This window comes from Anser cygnoides, chromosome 5 (genome assembly GCF_040182565.1).
Source record: "Anser cygnoides isolate HZ-2024a breed goose chromosome 5, Taihu_goose_T2T_genome, whole genome shotgun sequence".
Classification (NCBI taxonomy): domain Eukaryota; kingdom Metazoa; phylum Chordata; class Aves; order Anseriformes; family Anatidae; genus Anser; species Anser cygnoides.
The window spans coordinates 14,467,152-14,492,120 of record NC_089877.1 but is presented as its reverse complement, the minus strand read 5'-3'; the positions used below and the strand labels follow the sequence as shown (position 1 = coordinate 14,492,120).

The following is a 24,969-nucleotide window of genomic DNA, read 5'->3' as shown; positions in this document are numbered from 1 at the left end:
TCCACCTTTGCTGCAATAATCACAGCATTGGTACGGTTTCAGTGCTGGAAGATAGTTAACTAGATATGTTGTTGTCAGAGGATGACACGCTTTTCTAACTTCATAAACTGTTGCATGAAGAAGCATGTTTTCTCTTTGTAGGCTTTTTGATACTTTTTACTATTTGATTTGGTGCCTGCTGTGTAAATCAGACCTTTCCCTGAAAAGTCTTTGTCTAGCTTCTCCAGTTACTGAAGAAAGTTGAAAGTGAATGATCTCGCCCTGACAAGAAAGTGAAAAGCCTTGCAAAGTTCACCTGGAAACACGTCTTTCTTTCCTTTCCACACTCCATGTATTTTTGTTTTCAAAACTGTGCAAAGATATTTAGAATCAAAGAATGTACTGCTACATTAAACATTGCATTTTTAGCTACAACGGTATTCCAAAGTCTGCATAGCCCACTGCTCATGCACGCTGTTTCCAAGCTACACTTGTTGGAAAGCCATGGTGCATCTTAAAAGTTTCTGAGCATGCTGTTTTAAGAATAACCGTGCTCCTTAAATGTCAGTCTCTTTTGCATTTGTCAAACATGCTAGTGGTGTGGGTGAATGTGGTCTGCAGCCTTCTTTTGTGCTAACATTAGATAGTTTCTGTACATCCTACAAGGTCTGTCTTGCTAGCTTATGTACTTACTCTGCTTATTTACAGCATGCCAGTGTACCTAAAACTGCTCCCAGAAGTCATCAGTCTCACTTTGTACCATATTTGATTAAGAGCTGTGTACCCACAATATTTAGTGTTCTCTATTCGTTCTGTCTTTTTCCCAAATCAGAAAGCCACAGGCTGGCAGAGGGAGGAGAAGGAAGGCATTGCCTCAGCTGTGGGAGAGCTAAGGAGACAGAGATAGCATGATGGAGAGTTCAGCAAGAGTTTACTGATGCAAAACTATTAACATATAAAGGAAAAGTAGTACAGTATTAGACTAAATATAGTGTGACAATTCCCATTTTTATCTGCCTTTATAGTGCAAATGATTCTTCATGATACATATCTGGATCTTTCAGTTACTTCAGCATACATATGTAATAGGAGGATCATCAGGGTTTAGAATGGAAGTGAGAAGGTTCTCTTTCTGTCTTAACCTTTCTCTGCAATGCTCCTGGTCCATTTTTGTGGTAGGAATGTAGAGAAACTGACACATTTGCTATTTTCTGTCTTCATCTTCTTTTAGGAGGCTGCTTTTGCCGGTGGTGATTTTTTGCATATAGCTGCTAAAATTTCATACTAATCCTGCATGGTGTGCTCTCCTCAGAGCTGGACCTTTTTAAAAAGGTCCAACAACTGCGTATGTTTGATGGGCTTGTATCTGTACAAACAACTTTGTAGTGAATCTGTGCAGACTGAATTAGTGATTTGGTTAAAGCATATTTGGAAGAGAAAGAACGTGTGGCCCCCACGTATGGGCGAACTGACAGTACGTTGTTTGGTCTCATTAACAACTTGCCAAGACCTTGAACGCTGTGCTCACTTCGCTTGAATCTGAGAACTTGTAAAGTGGTGATGTGTAGCCTCAGCCTGTAATGAGTCATGTTGAGATTGTCTCAAAGCAGCATGCAATGCCATGTGCTCAGATTAAAATGAGCACTGCATGCTGAGCCATGGAGTGCCAGGCACTTAACTACCCCTGATCTGTCTACTTTATTGATTTGTTTTTCCTTTTAAGGCTGGTTGCCTGGTTCATGTGAGAATCTGCTGTGCTCTGGCTGTCCTCAAAGCTTGAAATATATCATCCATTCTGGCTACTGGTGACCGAAACTAGGACAATTCGAAGTTTCCCTAGAGGAAGGGATAGATGCTTCTTGAACGCAGCAGTTTTGGAGAGATAGGAAGTTCTTCCAAAAATCCATGCGTTTTTGCAGGGGCTGTTCTATAGCTTTGTACAACGCTGGCAGCAGGAGGAGAGTATTTTCCTCTTGAATCCTAAACTAGGGTGATTGGCAGTATTCTCGCCTGACCTAACCTTCAGCAGGGGTTCCCTACCCAGGCTGTAGAAAAGGCTAATCCAGATTTTGATTGTTTTTCATTGCTCCCTCAAAACTAGAATTGATTTTTGTCTATTTTATCTACAGGAACAACTCTGCTCTTTAATGGTGTTGTGTAAAATGTAGCCCATCAGACAAACAACTAAGCACTTAAAAGCTATCTTAAATGAGTAAGGGGCATACCTACCTGGCTAGTTAACACGTTCTTTTGCTGTTTGTGACAGTGTCTCTTTGCTTTGGTATTCAATTAGGAGGAATATTGCTCAAATCTTTGTCCCAAACAAATCTAACAATTGTTGTGGATCAATTTTGACTGTTAATCTGCTCTGGCTCAGCAGTATAATATACCGAAGAGATACACAGATGAATGTAAAACAAAGGCTATCAAAAATATTTTCTTTAAAAATATACAAAATCAGATCACTGCAGAATACCGTTTAAATTCACCCATATAGCACAAACCTTACAGACAACTGTGGTCAAAAGCTACACAGATAAGGTCATTACTTGGCTTCCTAGCATCTCTGTGTATGTTGAGAGAAATGGAAAGTTAGCTGACTCCATTGTGTTAGCTGTTGTAGGGTTTGTTTTTCATGAATGGGCTACTTTTGTATTTAGCCCCTTTTAAACTTGAGTCCTGCAGAATATTTAATGTTTAGCATAGGAGGAGGTATGGGGCTTATGATGGAGGGAAGATAAAAAAAAAAAAAAGGCGAAACAAACATGGGACACTGTTGCCTTTACTTTCATAGTGGTACTTAGAGCAAGAATTCCTATGGCTTAATCAGAAACATATTTCTGAAGTGTATTGTGTGAAGTCAAGGAACCAAATACTAGCCATTCAATCTTCACAGCATATATTATACTGCAATCCAGTGTAGGCGGGTATTTAATGTTAAGAAATTACTAAGTAGGTATTTTATCTGATGTTAGGGGGGAAAAAAATCAAGCATGCTGGAGGAGTCATTGAGGACAAGCCTTTGTCTTTGAAATTTACGTGTGCTTGTTTATCTTGCTTTCTTTCTGTCTTTCTCCAGAACAAAAACTTTTTTAAAAAAAAAAAAAAAAACTATCTTTGAGGCACAAACTGAAATTCAGGCTGGAGTGCTGCTTACCTTGCTGCTCTATATGTAGTCCCAGAGTACCCTGAAAGAGACATTTCTAGTCTATCTTATCTGCTGGCAGGATTTGAGAACTTAAATTCAGATGTTTCTATGTTTTGGGCACTGTTCCCAGGCATCACAAAGCAAGTTATTGCTTCTAGACACGTGTCGTAATAAAACAACCTCCTATTGTAGTGGGTGGCGACGAAGGAGGACAGTGAAGGCTTCAGATAGTCAACCTCCTTGATTTTCCCCTCCTTGTTTTTAATTATGGAACAGCTGTTTTGGGGGTTGTTTGTTCTGTTGTGGTTTTTTTTGCTTTGTTTTGTTTTAAGATTTCTATGCTGCTATACAGTATTGCTGAATTCAGAAAGTTTTGCATGCATGTCCCTTATTAACCTGCACTGTGTTCACGGTTTATCTGCCTCTTTTTTTTTCATGTTTTATTTATTGCTTCCTAATATTTCGTAAGGAGAAATTTTTTTGTCAGTCTGCGTCAGGGACTAGTCTGTTACACAATGCTGAGGCATTTCTGTCTGTTAATATGAACAAGAAATCTGGCTATAAATGGTTGGCATCTGTGTTTTAAAAGGTTTAATCACAACTGCTGTAATGAGACACATAGATAATCTTTAAATCTATAGCTAAGCCAATTTAGAGGCATCTTTTTGGCTACAAATCACATTAAAAACTATTTCCCTACAAGTGAGAACAGTTGTTTTACAATATAATCCTCTTAATTGAAAACCTGTTGTTGGAATAAATAATGAAAGAATGAACTCTTGTATGCTTCATTTTGTGTGCTTAAGTCTAAATTTTGACCATGCAAATCATACTGTTGTTTGCTATGCACCAAACCAAAGCTTGTTATGTAGTGAACTCGTATGCCTACTTGCTTTCGAGTGTGCCCCTCATCATCTTTGAAGAAGTTGCCATTGGCTGCTCATCTAAGGGAGGAATTTAAGATGAGGTAGGAATGTATGAAAACTTTTAAAATGCTTGATACTACTTTTCATTTTCATGGTCTTTACTTCTTTGGTTAGAAAAATGTCCTGCCGTATGCCCCTGAAAATGTTTGTTCTTGTTTTTTTTGTTTGTTTGTGGGTTTTGTTGTTTCGTTTGTTTAGTTTTTGTCTTGTAACCTTTAGTTTTGCAAAGGAGAGAATTAAAGGAAAAATGCTGAAAATGAGCAGTGCTTTCATGTGGGGAGAAAACATACCAAAATCTTAGTCTAAATTTTAGGGCACTACAGTCATCATTCTCTTCCAGTAAAAATACTTGAAGCTTGAGAGGGAACTTAATACACTCTGTCCTTTGTTATTCTAAAAGAATAGCTATGATGGTATGAGAGCAGCAGATGCGATTTTTAGTGATTACCCAGTGCATTCCAACTGTAAAAGATATCGGAGGTACATTTGTATTATTATTACAAAGCCTAGTCATGCTTTGAAACTACTGGTCAAGTTACTGGCTTCAGGGGGAGCAAGACTCACCTCTGGGTGGGCTGGCTTGCTTTTAGAGTCTGCAGCAAGGCTTCTCTGTTCTGCTTCTGCAGATGTAGCCTGTCCTTTTGCTTTGTATCTTTTCCGAGCCCTGGAGTACACAGCGAATATCTCACAAGACTTGTGTATTTCTCCTCAGTTAAATATAGACCTATCAAACGTTCACATGTCAGTAGTGCGTAGCGAGGTAATTGTAATTAAGAACTTCTACTTTTCTTCTGTCTTTAATTCCCTGCTCCAATTGTCACTATTAATCATTTTTACTAAAAAGAAACTGAGAACTCCTTTGTTATGTTTCGTTATTTTTACACTCCTGTGTGTGGTAAGCACAAAATTTACTTTGATACTGCTTCTGGAGCGTAGTTCAGTCCTGCAGTTCGAGCAGCTCTGGCAGGTTCCTGATGACAGTCTTGTTCCGTCAGAAGTGGTTTGCAGTTTCCACTTTCAAAGCTCAATTACGTGATTTTATTTTTTGAAGTGCAAATATGTATTTTTTCTGTAATTAGAAAGAAAGCAAAACAGTACGAAAAGGAAGGCATGAACTTCAGAGCAAAAAAAATCTTAATAAAAGCACAATAAGTTATAATTAAAGTGAGCAGAGCAGCAAGATCTGCTAAAGATAGGTCTCTTTTTTAGTTTCTGCTCATGCTATTGCTTTTAAAAGTAATCTTAAAATAACTGGCATGTTTTTTTCCCCTTAGCAAATGTGTAATTCTAAAGAATGTTAATTTCTTTTGCAACCAAATATCCACTCATATGTGATCAGAATAACACGGTGGTTGTTAATAGCTTACAAGATCTTTACAAAATGATCTGTTCACCTTGAAACGTCAAGGTAATTGGGATGTGTGGTGTGTAATCACCAGAGTTAACATTGCTGTGAAAGTCAAAGCCCATGTTTTAGATGTTGACTGAAGGATGGTCCCTCGAACAGCATTTCCCCATAACACTACCCTGGCTTTCTGGAGGTGATATTGCAGCGAAGTCACCAGTGAAGTGGTGCAGGACGTTAAGACAGTTCCTCACATGATAGTTTGGCACATGTTTTGGTGACTGAGATCCCAGTAGTTTTAGATACATGAAGGCTTCTGGTAGGTGAGTTTATTAATTCCAGATTATTTTTGTAAATTCTGGTGAATTGTATTGCCTGGGACTTGAAGCACTGAACAAGGCTTGTCCTGTAAAAGTGATAGGTGACAGTTTCTTCAGTTCAATTTCTCTAATGGGTGTATTTTAGTCTAATTATAAATAGGTAGTATCAGCCAAGCAGCAAGCACCCCCAAAATTTTCACATGATCTAATAAGTGCATTAGTTATTATTCATGTTCATAGCTAAAGTGATAATATACCACCCTCTTTAATTGTTTGACTCATGTCTTTTTGCATCTGCATAAGCAGTGACTAGCAAAAGTAAAAAGAAGACTACTTATTGGTGCGCTGCACTGGAAATGTCTATAGATGAGGCTATTCACCTGCATTCAGGGAATCAAACCTCTCTCCATTGAGCTCAGTGATACGTCATTCCTGCTACTAAAAAAAAAAAAAAACACCTACTAAACTTCATTTGGCGGAATAACAGGTTTGAGTGTGCACCAGAAAACAAGTGTGAATTCAAACTTCTTGCTTTGTTTTTTTGTTTTTGTTTTTGTTTTTTTTAGCTTTACTAGCTGTAGTAGGTACTAAAGCTTTGGTGGAAATTCGAGAGCGGTCCTGAAAACCAAGCAGATGGTTAATATTAGATGGAAAGGCAGATCTAGCAGAGCTTTTCTGGATTTAGAGTGTAAGGCGCACACACACACCCTTCCCCCCTATGACAGGGGGGTTGGAACTAGATGATCTTTAAGGTCCCTTCCAACCCAAAGTGTTCAATGATTCTATGCTGTGGTAGCTGTCCAAGTGCTTTCACATTGGCCCAAAAAATTACAGGCTAAAATGACGTGAGAGGTAGAGACCTTTTAATATATAATAGTTTTCTGCTTTTCATCCTTAAAAATGCCAGGCGTCAGTCTAGAGTCTGTATTTGTTTTTTCTAACCCATGGATATGCTGTGTATCTTAGGAACTTTTCTCACTTTTTCCTTCCAGTTTTTACATTAGACAGGCACAAACTATTTGTCTCATTTCCTTCAGTTGAATAAAGGTGCAGAAAGCCACATATGTGTTGTGTCCTGTCTCTAGCATCTTTGTTCCATTGACTGGACCAGAGTAACTAGATCTTGTAATACACAAGGCAGAACAGAGGCTGATCCTCTGTTTTTATCTGAACTTTCTTAGCTCTTTCCAATGAACAGGAAAGAGTTATAGCAGCTGCTCCCAAAAAACAAACGAGCAGGAAAGTGATCCTTCTTTAGCAAGTTTTCAGGATGGAGTAAGCTGAATTGATCAGCTACTGTGAAGTAGTTGTAGACTTTAAATTTTGTACCTGTAATCACTATGTCAGGACTTTACAGCCAAAATTCGTGTGCGCATTTGGATAACCAGAATATATGTGAATAAATCCTATTTAGCTGAGCGTTTCTAGGGTTGCAGTTGCTGCTGTCCTTCACACAGCTAGTGTGCACTAAGTGTTGAAATGACGCAAGCAATGCTTTGCCGCCAGGGAATGTTTCTGGAGTGTAGGGCTGCGTTGTTCCCTTGGTCTGACACTCGTACCTGGTGTTCTTCCCAGTTGTTCTCCAGGCACGCAGCTGATACAAGCTGTAAAATTCTGATTTGCAATGTTTTGGTACCACCAGATTCATGGTAAGCTCATCAAAGATCTTAAACTTCCATTGTCTTTTCTACCAGCTTTTTCTTTTTTGTTCTCCTGTGACATCAGGCAACTGGAAGCAGTAATTTGGAAAAATTAGGCCACTCAGGTTTCTATATATAGCAGCTCTCAGATCCCAAGAAAGCCAGCACTCCCATCATCTGTTTTTAGCTGTCAGTGTTTGTAAATTAATAATAACAAGGTTAGTCTTAAGTAGAATTTTAAGCGTCTGCATCATTTTTTCCTCCTGCTTGCTATTTCCAGTTTTTTTCTCATTTTGGTGTTTTTATCTCAATTAAAAATAGTTGACTGTATTCGAGCCCCTTTGCTGCCCCCCGCACACACACACACGTACACACACCTCAGTGATGAGCTGACCTTCAGCAAAGGGAGTGGTGGTCATCGCATTGCTGGGAAGCACCTGACTTGCATCAAAATCAGGCTGGTTTTGATGTCAGGCAGAAGGACTAGCTCCATCTTCAGGGTTCTGTGCACACCATTCATCATGAATTAATCATGAGGATCTCCATATATTGAAGAGAGATTTTTTTTTTAATGAAACCAATTAATTTTTTATTGACAGCATGGGGGGGAGGTAAGGAGAGGATTAAAGAAAGAGACAGTGACTAATAGAATAAGTAGGAAAGGCAGTATAATTGTATGGCAGATGTTAGGACAGTTTCTGAAGTTAACAGCTTCTGTTTTGAACGTTTACTCATCTAATAGCCTTGTTTGACTTTTTATATATAGCAGAAAAGGTATGGCAAGAAATAGTTTTCACGGAGGATTTATGAGTACAGTTGTATATATTTGGTTTTGGTAATAACCCTATGAGTATACCGGTCTGTTTCTCCTCCCGGGGTGTCACCCGAGTGTTGGCAGCTGCAAAAGTACAGAACATGCAGTAAAAAGCTGCGGCTCGGTTCCGCTGGGAGGCGGTGGAACAGGTGACATCTACCTGAGAGTTACAGCCATCCTCTCTTCCTCCCGGCCTGATGAAGAGCGAGGCCTAGAAACATTCTTCGAGAACATGGGATCACTGGGTGGAGGAAAAAGGAGTCACTGATCTGCTTCATTCATATTCTTCATAGTTCACACTGCTAGCTGAAAAAATAATGCTTTCCATATGAATTGAGCAATACAGTTAGAGTTCGTGAGGATAGACCGGGGAACACACTTGATAATCTTTCATTTAGTTTAATCTCTCTTTGATTCACTATGTGCTTCTTAATTCACTTGTGTATGGAAGCTATTTTCACTCACAGGTGATGGAGAGGAGGAAGGAGGGATTTTAGAGCAGCAACAGCTCAGTGCTCAGAATATCTGTTCTCCTCCTTGGTGACAGACTGAGGCTGCAGACACGGCCCCTGCTCTGTGTGTCAGCTCTGTAGTTGTGCCACAAAGTGAGGGGCACCTCCCTGCCCTCGCCCCACGGGGGGAATGCACGTTTCTGTGCCTGTGGAGTCCCAGGGGAGTCACAGGGGGAACAGCTCTTTAAAAACCCCACCTGGAAGGCTGACAAGTAATTACTGTTGGAAATTCTGAGGTCTGGAGTTAAAATGGCTTTGAGATCAAAAATCTTGTTAAAAAGTTGCAGGTGATTTAGGTGCTGAGTTAAATGTTCAGCTGATTTTTGGTACAGATTAGTACCAATGGCTTTTGTCTGCCTGCTTATGAGCTACTCTTACCTAGTTACTGTTGGCTGCTGGCCCAGGAGATCAGAGCCAGGCAATCCCACATCAATCTGCATTGGCCCTTTTTCTCTTGAACGTAAGCACTGTGAGCATTATAGTGTCTAGCGAGGTTCACACGGCAGGCAACCCCCGTGTATGGTCCATGGTCCAGTGTCACGGAAAATATGCTTTGGGAACACTCACTGGAATTGCTACCAACACACAATGATTTCCTAGGTACTGTGCCACCTCCTGTCAAAAGATACCTGAATTTTCTTTCATTGGTAATTCACGGTATATATCTAAATACATTATCAGTAACTGTTTTAGGTGATCTGCCTTGTGAAGAGGCAGAACAGGTTTTCTGGTTTTGTTTTTTCTCAGCAATGTCTTTGCTACCTTGTGGAATTGTACTATTAATCTGTATGTAGAAAACTAGAAGACTGTAGTTTCTGCACCTTGTGTCTAAGAGGAGCAGTTTTATGTGGTATATCAATAAATTCCTCTCTTTCAGGTCACTGTCATGAGAAAAATCTAGATGGCAGTCATGACAAGGAGAAATACTTTGAGCACCATGAGTCAGTCACAGCAGTGGCAGAAGGACACTCTGAGGGAGGTACAGAAGATCCAGAAGTCCTTACTCAGGGTTCAGCAAGGGATCCCTCCATCTTGAGACTGGAAAGTAAGTCAGCATAACAAAATTGGTACTGACAGGTGAATCAGTTTCTAGATTTTTCAAAGAGCTGCCTTCCAAGAAAGCTACGTTTTTTCTCAAGTGAAAAGTAACCCTTAAAACTTCATTCTGTTCACTGTTCTTACCCAAGCCTGGCATGAAAATGCATGAGATAAAAGGTTAAGATGCTTTCCATGGTAAAGGATATAGTTTCCTGCAAGACTCTACAAAGACATGTAAGTTGTACCTTAGTAAATTCTGTATCAGCTGTGCCAGACAGTAGTGAGGGAATGCAGTCTCTGTGGTTAAGGTACAGAGAGCATTATTCGGTGTTTAATGCATATATGTCAAAAATCATCTCCTGTCTGCCCCCTTGAATGGGCAGAACTTTGGTCTGGAAAGGAAACTGATGGAAGTGCTCTAGAGGTGTTAATTTCTGAAGCAACGGTTGGTGCTTTTTTGCATCGGGCAAGTCTGCATTCTCCAGTCCCATTCTCTATTTGCGGCATGCAGTGAGTATTCAGTTGATGCAAGTGGAAGAGATAGGTCACAGAAAAAAAAAATCAAAACTTTTTTGTACAATTCATGGATGCAGTAAGTAAAGAATTTTTGACATTTCTGTGGTTTTCCATTTTAGACACAGTTACTCCAGAAAGCAACGATTCAGAAGGAATGGAGGGTTTAGATGATGATCACATGTCTGAAGAGATGCTGGCTTTGGTGGATGAGTTTGAAAACTCATGGCCTCAGGAAGCTTTTGAAGGGGCACTGGAAGTAAAAGGTCGTCGGATGGACTTGCAGGGAATCCGTGTCCTAAAAAAGGGAGCTCAGGATGGACTGGCTAGCTCCTGTTTTGGGGACTGTGGTGACGATGACGAAGCTGAATGGGTAAGTTTGGATCTGTTTGTAAAAGTCTTGCACCAACTTACTGTTGTGGAGAGAAAGACTAGGACAGTTTGTGGGTTTTAACACTGGTTTAGATGGAATCTTCATGATCTTCATCTGTGGGTCTGAGAGAGCTGGTTTGTGTGAAATAAACAAGTAGTTTCAATCTCTCTTAAAGGAAAGGCTTCCACATCACTAAAACTGATGTCATTGGTGTTAATTATGAACAGCAAGAGCTTAGGTGTTGAATGATGCTGGGTGCCTTCAAACTTCTTACTTATAGTTGCAAAGGCGACAGGTTTTTAAGCAAAAGTTCTGGTTAGCATGAAGATGACACAATACCTGTTGTCATCATGTTACAAACAAATGAAAAATGCGTTTCACTTCTCCAGCAGTTAAATTGGTTTCTGCTATGTTAGAGGTAGTAGTTGTGTACTGTGCTTGTGTGGTGTGATGCGGTGAGAATAATGAGCAGGCTTAGAGAATGGGGTGAGATGGGAAGGGAAAGAAATCTGTAACATCTTCAAAATCGAATCTTTGGGCTAAAACAGGTAGTGTGTTGTAGCTGATAATGTTCATGCTTCTTAATGTTAACCTTGACAATGTTGTCTTTTTGGTAGATCACTTTTCAGGTCAAACGTTTAAAGAAACCAAAAGCTGATAGTTTGGATCTCCAGGAGCCAGTTGGGAGAAACGGAGAAGAAGGGACTAACGGAGAAAATGAAAACTTCTACCAAACTGCCCTGGAGATCAGTGGACCAAAGATACCTTCTCCTGGACCAATAGGTAACCTGCTGCAACTAGAGAAAGCTGTCCTTTGCAGCTTTCGGAATACTGTGGTTTATTTCTTTGCAGCTTTTATATTACACTGGTTTATTATCATAAATATGCATCACAAATACTACATAGCGAAATACACCTTCTAGATGGGAATGTGGATTTTTAAGAAATCTCTTCCATCAGCACCTTCTTCATGAAGCACAGCATAACTTTATTGGCTGAAAGAAAAATGTTAATTGCCAGAACTTCTGGGGATGAAGTGATAAAAGTAGAGAACGAAAGATGTGGATAATGTCAGTAGAAGTAGTAAGGGGGTGGTGGTGGAAGTAATGACTTTTTCCTCTAAAACTGAACGGGCAGAGAAGTTACTTTATTTACCAGATGAGAGAGACCTTCAGGGACAGATACAGGGTGATATCTTTAACTGATTAAATATAACAAAATATAAATATAACAAAAGCAAATCAAAAGGCAGAGAACTTGGTCTAGTAGAAATAATATGAAGTTTTACATCTGCTGTGATTCATCTGGTGATATTAGAAGAGAAAATTTAGATGCTGTCTTCCAGAAGACTGGAGCTACAGAAGAGCACAGTTTTGCACCAACGTAGGTGAGGAGGTTTGCAGAGAGAGGTGGAATTTTTGCAACTTAAGTAACCAGTACCAGAGAGGAGAGCTATTAAGGTAATGCATGCTAGTTCCATTGGTCTGTTGAGGTGGGTAGAAGTCATCAGCACATGGTTACTTAGAATAAAATTTGGAACTTCTGGAACCTGGTGATGCCAACTAGGAGAGCCAAAATAATGGTTCCCCCATACTTCTCATTTTACCTTGATTTCAAAGGACGTAAAATCTTAATGCTGTAGGGTTGATGTGTAAGCGAAAATGTGTTCTCTGCTACATTTTAGTCATTGACAGTTTGTTGGCTAGAATGTGAGTTCACGTTTTGAAGGCTTTTACATTAAATCTTTAACACGCTCCTTTTTAAGCAGCTGACAAAGGTAAGTTGTTGAATTAAATATTTAAATAGGGAAGATTACATGAAAACAAACTATCATTTGTGAACACACACCTTCCCTCTCCTCAGTGTATTTTTTCTCCCCGAGCTACTTTTATGCATATATTATATAGCATCCCTCAGTAAAGTCATTAACTTCCTAGCACCCCTGAGAGGCAAGGTCTGCTGACATCCTCTTCGTGAGAACTAAATCACTGAAAGTTTAAGTAACACATCGGAGGTTGCCTGGGGAGTTCCTAGGAGAGCAGGGAAATGAAGCTATCTGTCCTGTATCTGACTAGTGCTTTGATTACTTATCTGTCCCTGCGTAGCATTTCCATACCTCTCACTGTCTTTTGCCATTCATGCACATAGTTAAGTTGTAATCGGATAGTGCAAGGTGCTGATGACAAGAAATGATCTGTTCCTTCTGAGGTTTCCCAGTGTTTCACAAAGTTAAAGTTAGTTTTCCTTTAGTCAGAATATTTTACAAAAGATATGGCATTGCAGGCTTTGTCATTGTTTTGCAAAATTATGGTGAAACAGAAACACTTTCTTTGAAGTAAATAGGGTTTGCATCCAAATGGTCAAAAATTTAGGTAGCCACAAATAGGTGCTGAAATACTGCTTGTGTACCTGGTGAGACAGCTGCACGTTGTTGAACTTGGCCTCCCACTCTGCAAATTTATGGCTACGATGAATCTTACCTTCAAAACAGTTCAGATGTTTCTGATGCAAGAGAAAAATGTTTCCCAGCATTTAACACGTAGGATCCAGGTTTGTAGGATCTGGTACCATATCCACCACGCATGAGGAAAAGATTTCAGTAGGGTTTGGATCAAATCTGAAAATCAGATTCCTAGCATAAAGTAAATTATTTAACCATTACCTGCCTTGGTTAACTCTTGCAAAACAGGAGAGTTGGAGTGTAATTGCTTAGTAGTTTTCAGAAATGTTGCTGTCTTGAGTGTAAGAATGCAATAAAAGCTAGTGTCTGTCCTAATATTCAGTGATAAGAAATGGCAGTATATTTCACCTGGAATTGTCAGAAGATGGAGTTTTCAACTTCTGTTAGTTCTTACTGTAGGTGTAGAACATAAATGATGACTCACTTATGAACTTCCTTTAAGGACATTTAGGTAGAGACATTGTGTAAACAAGAACAGTGATTGTTCTTAATCTGTAGCTATTGAAAAATTATAATAAAACATTTTTTTGAGACTTCACCTACAAATGTGTCTTCCATAGCATCCAATTCTGTGGAATTAAGTGTATTTAGTTTGGGGATTGTTCTTAAACAAATCTGGCTGCAGGACTGTGACTTTTATAATGTAGGGAATGTATCTGCTGCTATGAAGTATTTTGTAAATCATTGTACTAAAGCAGAATGTCTTTTTGCTTCAAGAGAATTTCTCTTAATTTTTGTTTGGTTTTTTTTACCCCTTTTTAGGAAAAAAGCGTGACTATCGTAGCCTTGGCTGGCCAAGTCCTGATGAATGCCTGAAACTCCGTAGGGTAGAGCTTACCACTGTGGCCAGCACGTGGCTTGCTGTTTCTGCTAAAAACATTGAGTAAGTATCTGATATGTGGACTGCAAGTCACTCACACAAAGGAAGACAGTTGTATGGCCTCAAGTATATATTAACTGAAAGTTCTTTAAGAGCTATCAGAATTTCAAAGAAGTTTGAAAACATTATGTGCTATTTCATTAATACACTTGTAAAGAAAAGTGCAACTGCAGACTGAAGGTCCAGTGTCTCTTGCTTCTTCAGCTACTCAAAGGAGATTCTGCCAGATTCTAGGCAGTTTACACTCACTGGGGAACTTTGTGATGACTCTTCCCTTTCTTCTCCTGACTGATTCAGTTTATTACCTTTGTAGCATTACAGAACACATCGATTTTGCAACGCAGCTGCAAGAACCAGCCATGGAGCCCCTTTGCAACCCTAACCTACCAGCCAGTATGCATACTTTGGACCACCTGCAAGGTGTCTCTAGTCGGGCAAGCTTGCATTACACTGGAGAAAGTCAACTTAAAGAGGTATGCCACAGGTGAAGGTTCTCACACAAAAATGGCCATACCATGGCAGATTCAAGGTACATTTAATTCAGTGCCCTGTCTCTAAAAGTATCTTCAGTGAGTGAACGCCTGGATAAAACTGTAAGAACAATGCAACTAATATTTTACCAGACTGTTTTCCTAGCCTTCTGTGATTTGGGCTGAGGGAAATCCTAAAACACCATTAGTGCCTCTGTATTGATGAATTAATAGTAGAAAAAATCAATTAAGCATGCAATAAACTTCTAGCATTCCTGGTATTCAGTGGCATGGAGTTAAAACACTTTGTGATGATACAGGTAGTACTAACTCAAGATACACAGTGACGTTTGGGATGGAACAAGTTAGGGCATTTGTAAAAGGCTGGGTAAAAAAGCAGCAAACAAGCAGACAAGTGAAGGGCATCTCTTATCAGGTTCCATCCTCTCAGGATGTGTTTTTCCTCTTTCACAGGTGTTACAGAATCTTGGCAAAGACCAGTACTCACCACAGTCATTAGAACAAGTTGGTACTCGAATAGCCAAAGCTTTGGAAAAGGTACGTGTAAATGAGAAAAAGAATAATGTCTGGGTGCAGTTTATGCAGTCTCAAACCATATGACTGACATTCCAGTCAAGGAATGCAGTAGTATTCAGACCAGAGATTTGTGTCTATTCAGCTTCTGTAAGGCCCTCACAGGTACTTTCTTGAGCTATATCCTCTGCTTACAGATGGTAGTCCTGCTGCCAGGTCTCTTGCCTACTTTTCTACTAAAACATAAGCATATCGTATTTCCCAGTGTATTACCAGCCCTGCTTTGAGCCGTATTGCTAGCTGCTGATATTTATTAAACTATTTTAACATTTCTTAATCCTCCTCTTTCTGTTGATGCAACATTGGCTTGGAGCTTATAGAAAGTCAGAGTTAAGCCATGGCTCAACTCTTCCAGTTGCACTTCTGGCAGGCAGGCAGCTGACAGGCAGGGACTTCCTCTCTTTCTTACTGATTTCCTTTTACCTTATGCAGTGTTGAACTGAAGTGTCAGATGCCTTCAGGCAGAGGTATAGCACCATGTGTGAGGCTGCAGTTCCTGTTCTTGCTGGAGAGATGATTAGGAACATATTTTTCTCAGGATATACAAGGTGGATAGGGATGTAGGGATTGTTGTTGTGTATTTACAGTGCAAGGAGGATGTTCCAAACTATCATACAAAAGAGAGTTCTACCGAAACAGCTTGGTGCCCCTAGCCTATTCTAGAAGGCCATCAAAAGAACTTAATATGCTTTGAAACTAAAGCCAGTATACCTTTGTTGTTCCCAGAAAGTGAAGATGTTACCCTTAAGCTTGCATTATAAATCTTAGTTCCTTTTGATTTCAGATATACCAACTTTTCTTTTACAAGCTACACTTCCCCCTGCAGACAGCAAGCTTTATCCAAATTAGCTGAAAATTTAGTACTAACAGACCAGGAACTAAATTCTCACTAAGGCTAGCTGTGCTGCAAATAAAATGCAGTTTTACTGTGTACCAGTCTCATTCATTATTCACAAGAGCTAATCAAACAAATCAAGATGGCTACTTATCTAATTGCATATGTGAACATAAACATTCATTTAAAGTGTCTGAGTCCACAGAATTCAAGCGCATGGTATTTTCCCTTCTGACGCGTGACATGGGAGTCAGCCAACTAGAGGCAACAAACTCAGTCTGCTAGACTTTACAGGCGTCTGCCCTGGGCTGCATCCCAGAGCACCCTTTCTCTTTCCAGTGACTACCGAGAGCCTAAGGAGTCCAGTCAGCTAACTTAGCTAAGAGTGTTGATCTATAGAGGGTAATGCGTGTACACATCTGAATGCTCAGCACCTGGCAGCTGGTTAGAAGCTGTTGTGACTGCTGAAACTGCTGTTGCTGTATAAAGCTATTAAGATGCTATTCCCTTAAGAAAATTATGTTGCATTTGGAATTTGTGTTTCATATGGCAGTCTCATTGATCTGGCTGCTGCATATGTGTTAGATAAACTCATTCTGACGCTTTGGAATAGAAACGTGGAATCACAGAATATCCCGAGTTGGAAGGGACCCACAAGGATCATCGAGTCCAACTCCTGGTACCACGCAGGTCTACCCAAAAATTCAGACCATGTGACTAAGTGCGCAGTCCAAACGCTTCCTAAACTCCCAACAGGCTTGGTGCCGTAACTACATTCCTGGGGAGCCTGTTCCAGTGAACAGTTGTTAAGTGTAACACCCTCCACCCTCAATATATCAAGTAAATTCAAACAGTGAAAGACAAGGAGTCTGTTCACTACAGGTGTTTGCATGACTGGGTTTTGTGTTCTTCTTTTGCCAGAATCAGACTTCATGGGTCCTCTCTAGCATGGCTGCTCTTTACTGGAGGGTGAAAGGCCAAGGAAAGAAGGCAATTGACTGCTTACGGCAAGCGCTGCACTATGCACCCCATCACATGAAGGTGTGTACGCATCACATCTGCCTGCTACATGGATGAAATCATGTTTTGCTTGTGTAACAGCCATATGGAGTTTTCACAAACTATTAAGGCCAGAATTGTGCATATCAAGTGTCTGTAATGTGTTGGACATCAGCTAGTTGTGGTGAAACCTCAAGACCCTCACCATGTGTTGAGTGTGGGCAACTGCAAAAGAGGAATTTCCTGCAATTCAGCGGGTTTGACGCCTCCCTGGGCAATACAGGGTTGAACTCCCCTCTGTTATGTAGGACTGAATCGTTGTCAGCCTCTGCCTGTACAAGTCTTCTAACCTAAAATGTGGGAAGTATGTCTTGTCATTGTGCTTTTAAAGGGGGGAAGTGGTAAGTTCTAGAGGAATAATATAAATGCCTAAAGCGTGTTTTGTCTGACTAGTGCCTGACTTTGTGCAGCAGTTTTGTGGTTTAGTCCAAAAAGGCAGTATTTGGGACAGTCTCCTGTTCAGTGTTACAGTTGACTGAAGTGCTTCGTATACCCTTGGCCCTGCCCCATGAGATGCTGAGCAGGGATGTCTGTTCTTAGACGCCAGGCTCCCCCTTGCAAACTGGTAAATGCAGTCAGGCCCCTAACTCAACGTTGAAGACTTCACTCTGGGACCTGAACAACAAACTGTGCAACACTGCAAAGTGCAAACCACTTTTTGAATCTTGGTCTTAAATCCTTCTCTGAAAATCAGAAGACAGTGTTTTACGGTCTGTATTATTAGGAGGTTTAGCCATTAACAGCAGAAATACCTCAGCTAAGAAATGTTAATCTATTCCGACTCCACATCCTGAGTGTCTTTTGTCTCCTGTAATTCTGTCTTTTTGCTGTTGTCTTCTTAGAACAAGGTTGGAGCCAAGGTCTAACACAACATGCTCGTTTATTTTATTTACTTACCTTTCTTTTATGGTGTAGGTACGGCTGACTGTTTTCTAGTGGTGTGATACAGTGTTGCTTGGGATGGGCTCACACCAAATTTGTGCTTTGTTTTTGTCCTTTTGAAGTTGCCCCCATGCCTCCAGAGAAAACTGGGGGTCTTGTTCGTAAAGATTGAGCTGCAACTTGAACTCAGTGAGAATTAACACTGAATGAATTGCTATTTACTATTTTGTTTAATCTTCCTCCTTGGCTTTATGTGCTCTCTCTACTTTATCTCACCTTTTCTCATCTAAATAAAAAGTAATGAATTTTCCTGTGGGCTTCTTTTGTGATTCTCACTTCCATAGTATCTGTATAGTATCAGAACTGTGGCAGGGATCAAATACATCCAAAATTTTGTATTCTTCCGTTGAGGGCATCTAAGACTTGCTTCTGAGTAGTATTTTGTCCTTTGTAGATGTGAAGCTCCCAGAGAGTTTGTTATGGCTGTCAGGGCTCCACAATTTTTTCAGTCAGACACGGTCACAGTCTGGAAATTCAGAAAATAAAAACATCAGTGACTACCTGAGAAAACTTTACTTATAGCTGTTACTCAGCATCTTACAGGAATTCTCTACCAGAAGCAGGATAGAAAACTGTGTGTCAGCTGCACTAATGGTTAGACCCTTTTTTTCACGTCCCTTCTTTCCCTTTTTATTCCTATTCCTTCCCCTTTTATGCAACAGCTGAAGGAGGGGGGTTAGACTAACAGCTTCTCTCGTCTCTTAGACTGCATCTCATCTTTTGGGTGAAAACTAATGCAGCAGCATCTAAAAACTAAATGTATGTGCTAGGACATTTAATGTCAGTTAGTTTTCGAATCACTTGTCTATGCAACAGTCATGTTTGTCACTTTTGCAAGCAGATGTGTTTATTAGAGGGGTTTTTGTTTGTTTGTTTGTTCATAACTCTTGTTGAAATGCCCTTTTTATAGTAAAATAAGTCTAATTCATCACCTTCAAAAAGTGATCAGGTAGTGGAGTGGCCAGGTGGTGGAGCCTTCTGTCTTCCTGATCCTGAAACTATTTCAGTGGAAGGAACCTCACTGTTTATCGCTTTCTCTTCCAGGATGTACCACTAATAAGCCTAGCAAACATCTTCCACAATGCCAGACTTTGGAATGATGCCATCATCGTAGCTACCATGGCAGTGGAAATAGCACCGCACTTTGTGGTTAATCATTTCACGTTGGCAAATGTCTACGTAGCAATGGTGAGTGTGCTGCCCCTGTCTATGTCTTGTCTTCAGTAAAGTATATATACAAATTCTGTTTCCACAAGTTGGGATTCTGATGGAGCAACATTCACTAAATAAGGGAGGGATCAATAAGAGAATATAATTTTTTTAATGTACTTTTTAAGACCGTCAAAGCTCTCTATTACTCATTTAATTCTTGAAGGCCAGTGTTCTTACAAGCTGGCTTCAGGATGCTGTCTGCAAAGCTTTGTTAAGACAATAGCAAACAGTTGATAATTTTGGTTGTCTTCCCATCTAAACACAGGATATCTTTGTAATACTGGAAAATAAATGATAAGCTGAGTTTTTATCCTGAAGAGCTTAGTTTAACATAATTAGTAAAACACAGATTGCTGCTGCAGTGAACAAACACAAGGGGTGTTTAACTTCAGCATCTAAACTATCAACACCCAGAATAGTTTACAGATTTAATTCAAATTTCTTCATGCTGCCTATACATTCTAATCTACAAGTCAGCTTTCAGTATTTCCTGTGAATGCAAAATGTTCATTTGTTTTACGTAACAAAGGCTGGATTGGTTCTTGCACGTTTTATTCTCATCTTTAACAGGGCCGGTATATTTGAAAGGTAAGAGAGACACCATTAAACTGAAACATAGCTAATACCTACATCTGTTTCAGAAGTATGTTCAATTATGTGTGTTCCTGTGTATCCCTGCCAGTTTTTAGCACTTGTCGTAGAGCAGGACAGGACCTGTTGAGCAGGTAGTCATGTATTGTGGCTATCAGGGTTGAAAAGAGCAGAATGCACAGTGCTGTCAAACATACAGTGCAAACAAACTGAAGAAAGGAACGACTTTGTTCTGTTAAGGTGTTACTTCTGACAGTAAAAAGAAATGGAGTAGAAGTTTGATGCTTGAGTTTTGAATGTCTTTTTCAAGTTAGAACAGGGCCTAAGAATAACTTTATTCGCCTGGATATGAGAGATTTCTCAATGAAGCCACATATTCATAATATAAAATGACTAACAACAGGACAAACTTATCTTCTGGATAACTTACACTGATATAAAGAAAAGTTAGTTTATTTTCTTCATATTTAGCCAGCTATATTTGAGAGCTGACCCTGGCAACCGGGTTGTAAAAGATACCATGTTAATTAATAGTATAGCATTATAGAGGCCAACATTCCTTTATGTGCAAGACTTTTCAGCAAATTGCCTTAAAAAGCAGAAACTGTTGGCCATTATAAGGACTGAGAACTTTGAATGGATGCTATAGAAACTAATGCTGTGGGAAATAAATGTAAAGGAACTTCAAATTAATATCAGATCACAGCAAGGAAATGATTACATCTAAAAACAGAAAATCTGATTTCTTGTTTTCATTTGTTTGTCAGTGCTCCCATAAACTAATATGGGATATTCGATGTAATTCCTGTTGAAACTGTATTAAAATACACTTTTTTAAAATGACAACTTTACAACTCATTGATCTAGGTAGCCACTATAAAGTGGCTAGAGATGAATGTTACCTGGACTGTACAAATAGTTACTGAGAAACAGAACTCGACTGAAGTTGAGGTAATGCTTAGAGTGAGATCCTGGGAGTTGTAAGTATGAACCAGCAGTCTGCCCAAACTTCTGTCTTCTTTAACTTAGAAAGAAAATAAATTCAAAGTCTAGAGGCAGTGTACAGCGTGCTGTCTGCTTTCACACGGCAGTGTTAATTTAGCTCTTTACCAGTAGTTCATCAATAGTCTTGCCCTAGGAAATACTGAATATGCTGTTTAAGAGAAAAGCCACCCAAGTCCAGCGTCTGTTTTAAAGCTCTTTTAGTGGTTCCCTTCAGTAGATTTGGAAAATAAATAAATTCTCGTTCACAGTCCCAAAAATATGTCATAGGAGTAGCTCAGTTCCTATAATGAGAAAAGAGGAGGAAAAAATGTAGAAATAGACTGAAAAACCCACAATGTCTGTTTTTTTTCCGCTTGTGTTTTTCTTCTAAGACATTATAGGAAGTTGGCATGTTTTCCTGGTTAATAAATAAATAAAAGTGGGATGGTGTAGATAATTAGATTTCAGTACTATAAAAATAAATGTTACTACACCATGAATGCTTCTTACTATCATTCTGGAGTCCAGGTTATCAATTGAAATTGTCTAGCTACTGTATGATTTTAAATTATTAGGTTGTTTTGTTAACTTCCTTAATTTGAGTAATCTTTTAGTACTAATTTCAAGTTTGTTCTTAAAAATGTTACCTTTTCAGCAGAGTTGATATTTTTGCAGTATACAAGAGTGTGTAAAGCTTTGATCTATGTAAATTCTGGATGAAATCTGCTTTTTAAAAGTTATCTCACAGTAAGAATGCATATATCTACTATTAAAAGGAAAAAGGTAAGAGAATTGGTCAGTAATGCTTAACAGTGATTCGACTCTCTTCCATGGGTTATGCAAAATTGGGTCATATAAGCCCAAGAAAATATCAGAGTTATTTGGAGGAAAAAAAAATAAAAACCACTAAACCACCAGGATGGTTCGGTTACTTCTGTGTATACCATGCTACTTAACTACTTAGAACAGGGAGGAAATAGAAAATGGTAGTGTCTGCTGTTTTTAGAATCTGACTTAATGCGATCTTTGTTCTTTCTTTATAGGAAGAGTTTGAAAAGGCGATGAAATGGTATGAGTCAACATTAAAACTTCAGCCGGAGTTTGCCCCAGCAAAGAATCGAATCCGCACCATTCAGTGTCATTTACTTATGAAAAAAGAGCGACGGTCTCCGTAGAGATCAGCATGTTTCTCTTTTTTTTTTTTAAAGTCATTATTCACTATTCTGCTTTTAAGTGTGCTAAGATAAATTGATGAATCAACATTTTTAACAAGACTTTTAAAAAGAGATGGGATTTGGATCAAGGGTTCTTTTATTTTTTATCAGATAAAGGAACATCTTCGGAAAATGTTTCACAGACCATAATTTTGAAACATCCTTGTAAATATTAAACCAAGGAACTTCCATAAGTCCATGACCACCTATGCCAGGACTCAGGCATCATTAGTTTTTCCTTAATGCTCAGATTGGCATCAGCATCCAAAATAACTTGCTTCATGTCTTATAATCTACATCAATAGAAATGCAAAGCAAACACCCATACCAAATAGTAAGAAGAGATAATCAGCAGTTCATCCATGTGAAACTCATGCTTTGTCCAGTCCTGTTTACTCCATCCCACATTGCCTGCTTTTTTGGAAGGAGGGGGACAGAATTTCAAATGGTTTGTTTGTTCGTTTTTGTTTTTTCTTTTTAAAGGGGGGGAGGGGTTGTTAGGAACATCTAGCATTTTTGGAATTATTTCTGTTGGGGGATGAGGAGGAAATGAGGAGGGGAAAACAGCAGGACACTAAAGTTAAAGTGGTTTTTAAACTTACTTGCAGAAAAAAAAAACCAGTAAAAATCCCAATAAGATGTTTTCTATTTGTCTGTATATTCATAGCCCTCTGCCTCCCTGAATGGTGGTTTTTACTGGTTCTTTGTTCATTGTATTTCTAGTCATTTCAGAGTAAGGTGCAAGTTTATGCTCACTCTGAGCCATACTTTCAGCTGCTGAGAAGGAGCAGGGAGGCAGTGTCAAGGTATCATCAGCAAATGAGTCAGGTGAAAGATTTCCAAATCAGTTCTCTTTTTGTTTGGTGGAGGACATGATTCTCCAGACATCATTGTTGAATCAACAAGGGCACATATTTGAAATAAAATAAATTGTTTATGAACAAAACACAGCGTCTCCTCTAATCTGTGTGTCATGTGCCATTTGAAGGAGATTAGGCTTGGGGAACTACAGCCTTTCTTTGGTAGCAAACAGAGCTGGGAGTCAGGAGGGCCTTTAACACCCTTGATTTAGATAATGATTTTCTACATATCCATGGAAAATTCTCAGTACCTCTGTGCCTGGCTCCTTTTTAATGTTTCTTCGTTCAGTGACGCAAATTAAGAGCAAGTATGGCAGTGGTGGAAATTATGGCATCAACGTATTTTTTTTTTATCTACTTTATTACTTCATAAAAGGATCCTGAATATTTTTATATATAATTGAAGATGAACAGTTCTAAGGCAAATGTTTACCTCTGTTTTACTGCAAGTAATTTCTATTAATCTAGAAAGCCTCAAAGAGGTATAAGCAAGTGCTACTGTTGGGTAGATTTTTATTAAAAATGGGTCAATGTGTTGAATTTCTGATGGTCAACAGAGACAAAAGCATATCAAATTTCATTCTCTTCCCAAGGCTACTCAAAAGCCTCATAATGTTGACTGGAGATCCATCTATATAAACTCTAGTGTGAGGAGGCAGATCACTTTCTGGAAAGTCTGATACATCACCAAAGAATCATGGACTGGGTTAATGAATTGCAGAGACTTCTCACAGATGTTTGGGAGGAGAACCTAGTAAGGTAGGTGCAAGTAAAGGGAAACAAGTTCCATTCGAGGTAGAAAAATATTAAAGCAAAAGGCTTTTCCTTGAACTAAAGAAATGCAAAGAGAGGCAGCATTTTATTCTTCTTTGTTTTGTTTTTTACTGATCTGCTTTACGTTCATAGTGGTTGATAAAACCTTGGGAGTATTTGGCAAATTTTATGTTTCATGTGCTAGTTTTAAAACGTAATATGCACAAACCTCTCTTACTTGGGATAGAGGATCCAGCTTACAGCTTAGTTTCCTAATGTATCGTGGTCAAATCAAGTGATTGCTACATGCTGAGCTTTCTACTGCATCTGTCTCACTGATGATGAGCAATGTTAGGATTTAAGTAAAGAGTAAGGCAGCTCCATAAGAACCTAAAGCAGCCATATGAGGGGCACAGGTGGTCAACACTGGCTGTGTCAATAGATGGAATTAAAATAGACCTCTTCTGGATCAACGAGTATTATGCTCATAGACAGCACTGGTGCACACTTAAAATTAGCCATTAATACTCTTGTCAGTTTACATCTTGCTTACTGCACTTGGGTTTTTTTGTTTGTTTTAGAATTGCAGTGAGGTGCACTGTATATAGACGTCATACAAAAGGCAGGAACACTGCTGTGTGCATGGCCATACTGTAAACTGGTGCTACCACCAAGGAGTAGCAGGCTATTTATCTTCTTGATCTGTGTGCGTTTTCAGAGAACTCGCACCTTATAAATGGTTCTTCAGAACTGCAGTAGTCTGGCTCCCTGTATTTTTTCTGAATCTTAGTTAAGTGTTTTAAGGGAACGTGTACTGCCTTACTCCCATTAAAGTTGTTTGTACAGCTGTTCACTTGTTAATCGGCTACTCTATGCTGTATCTGCCGTGCAACTAATTTCGAAATAGCTCGTGCTTCCCTCTTAACTGTCTTTTCATAAATTTTAGGTAATTCTTTTAAGCGTTATAATGATTTCCATCAGCTGCTTGCAGTGCATAAGCAGTGCATAAAATTGATGCAGAGAAGCAAAGAGATCTACTTGAGCATAAACTTGGGCTAATGCCAGCAGTACAGCATGTGTCCTAAAAATTTCACCTGCTGATGAATCTACTGGGGAACACTGGCTCCCACCTTGGAGAAGGCAGATGGATTGCTCTTCTTTCGCATTTCTGTGTCTGAAACCCTCCTGCATAAATGCAAAGAATGGGGGGTTTTGAGTGGTTTGGCTGTGTTCAAGTGTCAGTCAAACAAAAACTAATTATGCTTAGCTTAGAAGCAGGAGACAAGTTGGACAACGTGTTGAAAGGGAAGCCAGTGCATTTTATGGAGCAAAGGTGTGGTTCTCTGCAGGATGAGCTAGCTATTTAAGGATGAAATCCATCTTCATTTAGTCCATTTTAAAATAAGCTAGCTAAGCTAGTTGTCTGGGCTCCATCTTCAGTAGATGGAGAAGATGATTATCTCCAGAGGGTGATTCACCCTCCCTGTGACAAATTGCCTGTTCAAA

The 24,969-nt window shown here is 39.3% G+C and overlaps 1 protein-coding gene across 1 annotated transcript in view; it reads left to right on the top strand.

Moving 5' to 3' along the window:
- The window catches only part of TTC17 (tetratricopeptide repeat domain 17), a 58,596-nt gene extending 36,264 nt beyond the window's left edge, over nucleotides 1-22,332 (top strand). Inside the window, exons 17-25 of the mRNA XM_048058320.2 lie at nucleotides 9,562-9,729; nucleotides 10,358-10,608; nucleotides 11,226-11,391; nucleotides 13,832-13,952; nucleotides 14,263-14,422; nucleotides 14,894-14,977; nucleotides 16,770-16,889; nucleotides 18,894-19,037; nucleotides 21,680-22,332. Of these exons, the coding sequence (XP_047914277.2) occupies nucleotides 9,562-9,729; nucleotides 10,358-10,608; nucleotides 11,226-11,391; nucleotides 13,832-13,952; nucleotides 14,263-14,422; nucleotides 14,894-14,977; nucleotides 16,770-16,889; nucleotides 18,894-19,037; nucleotides 21,680-21,811 (1,346 nt within the window). The 3' untranslated portion in view covers nucleotides 21,812-22,332. The remainder of the gene's footprint in view (nucleotides 1-9,561; nucleotides 9,730-10,357; nucleotides 10,609-11,225; nucleotides 11,392-13,831; nucleotides 13,953-14,262; nucleotides 14,423-14,893; nucleotides 14,978-16,769; nucleotides 16,890-18,893; nucleotides 19,038-21,679) is intronic.
- The last annotated feature ends 2,637 nt before the right edge of the window (nucleotides 22,333-24,969 follow it).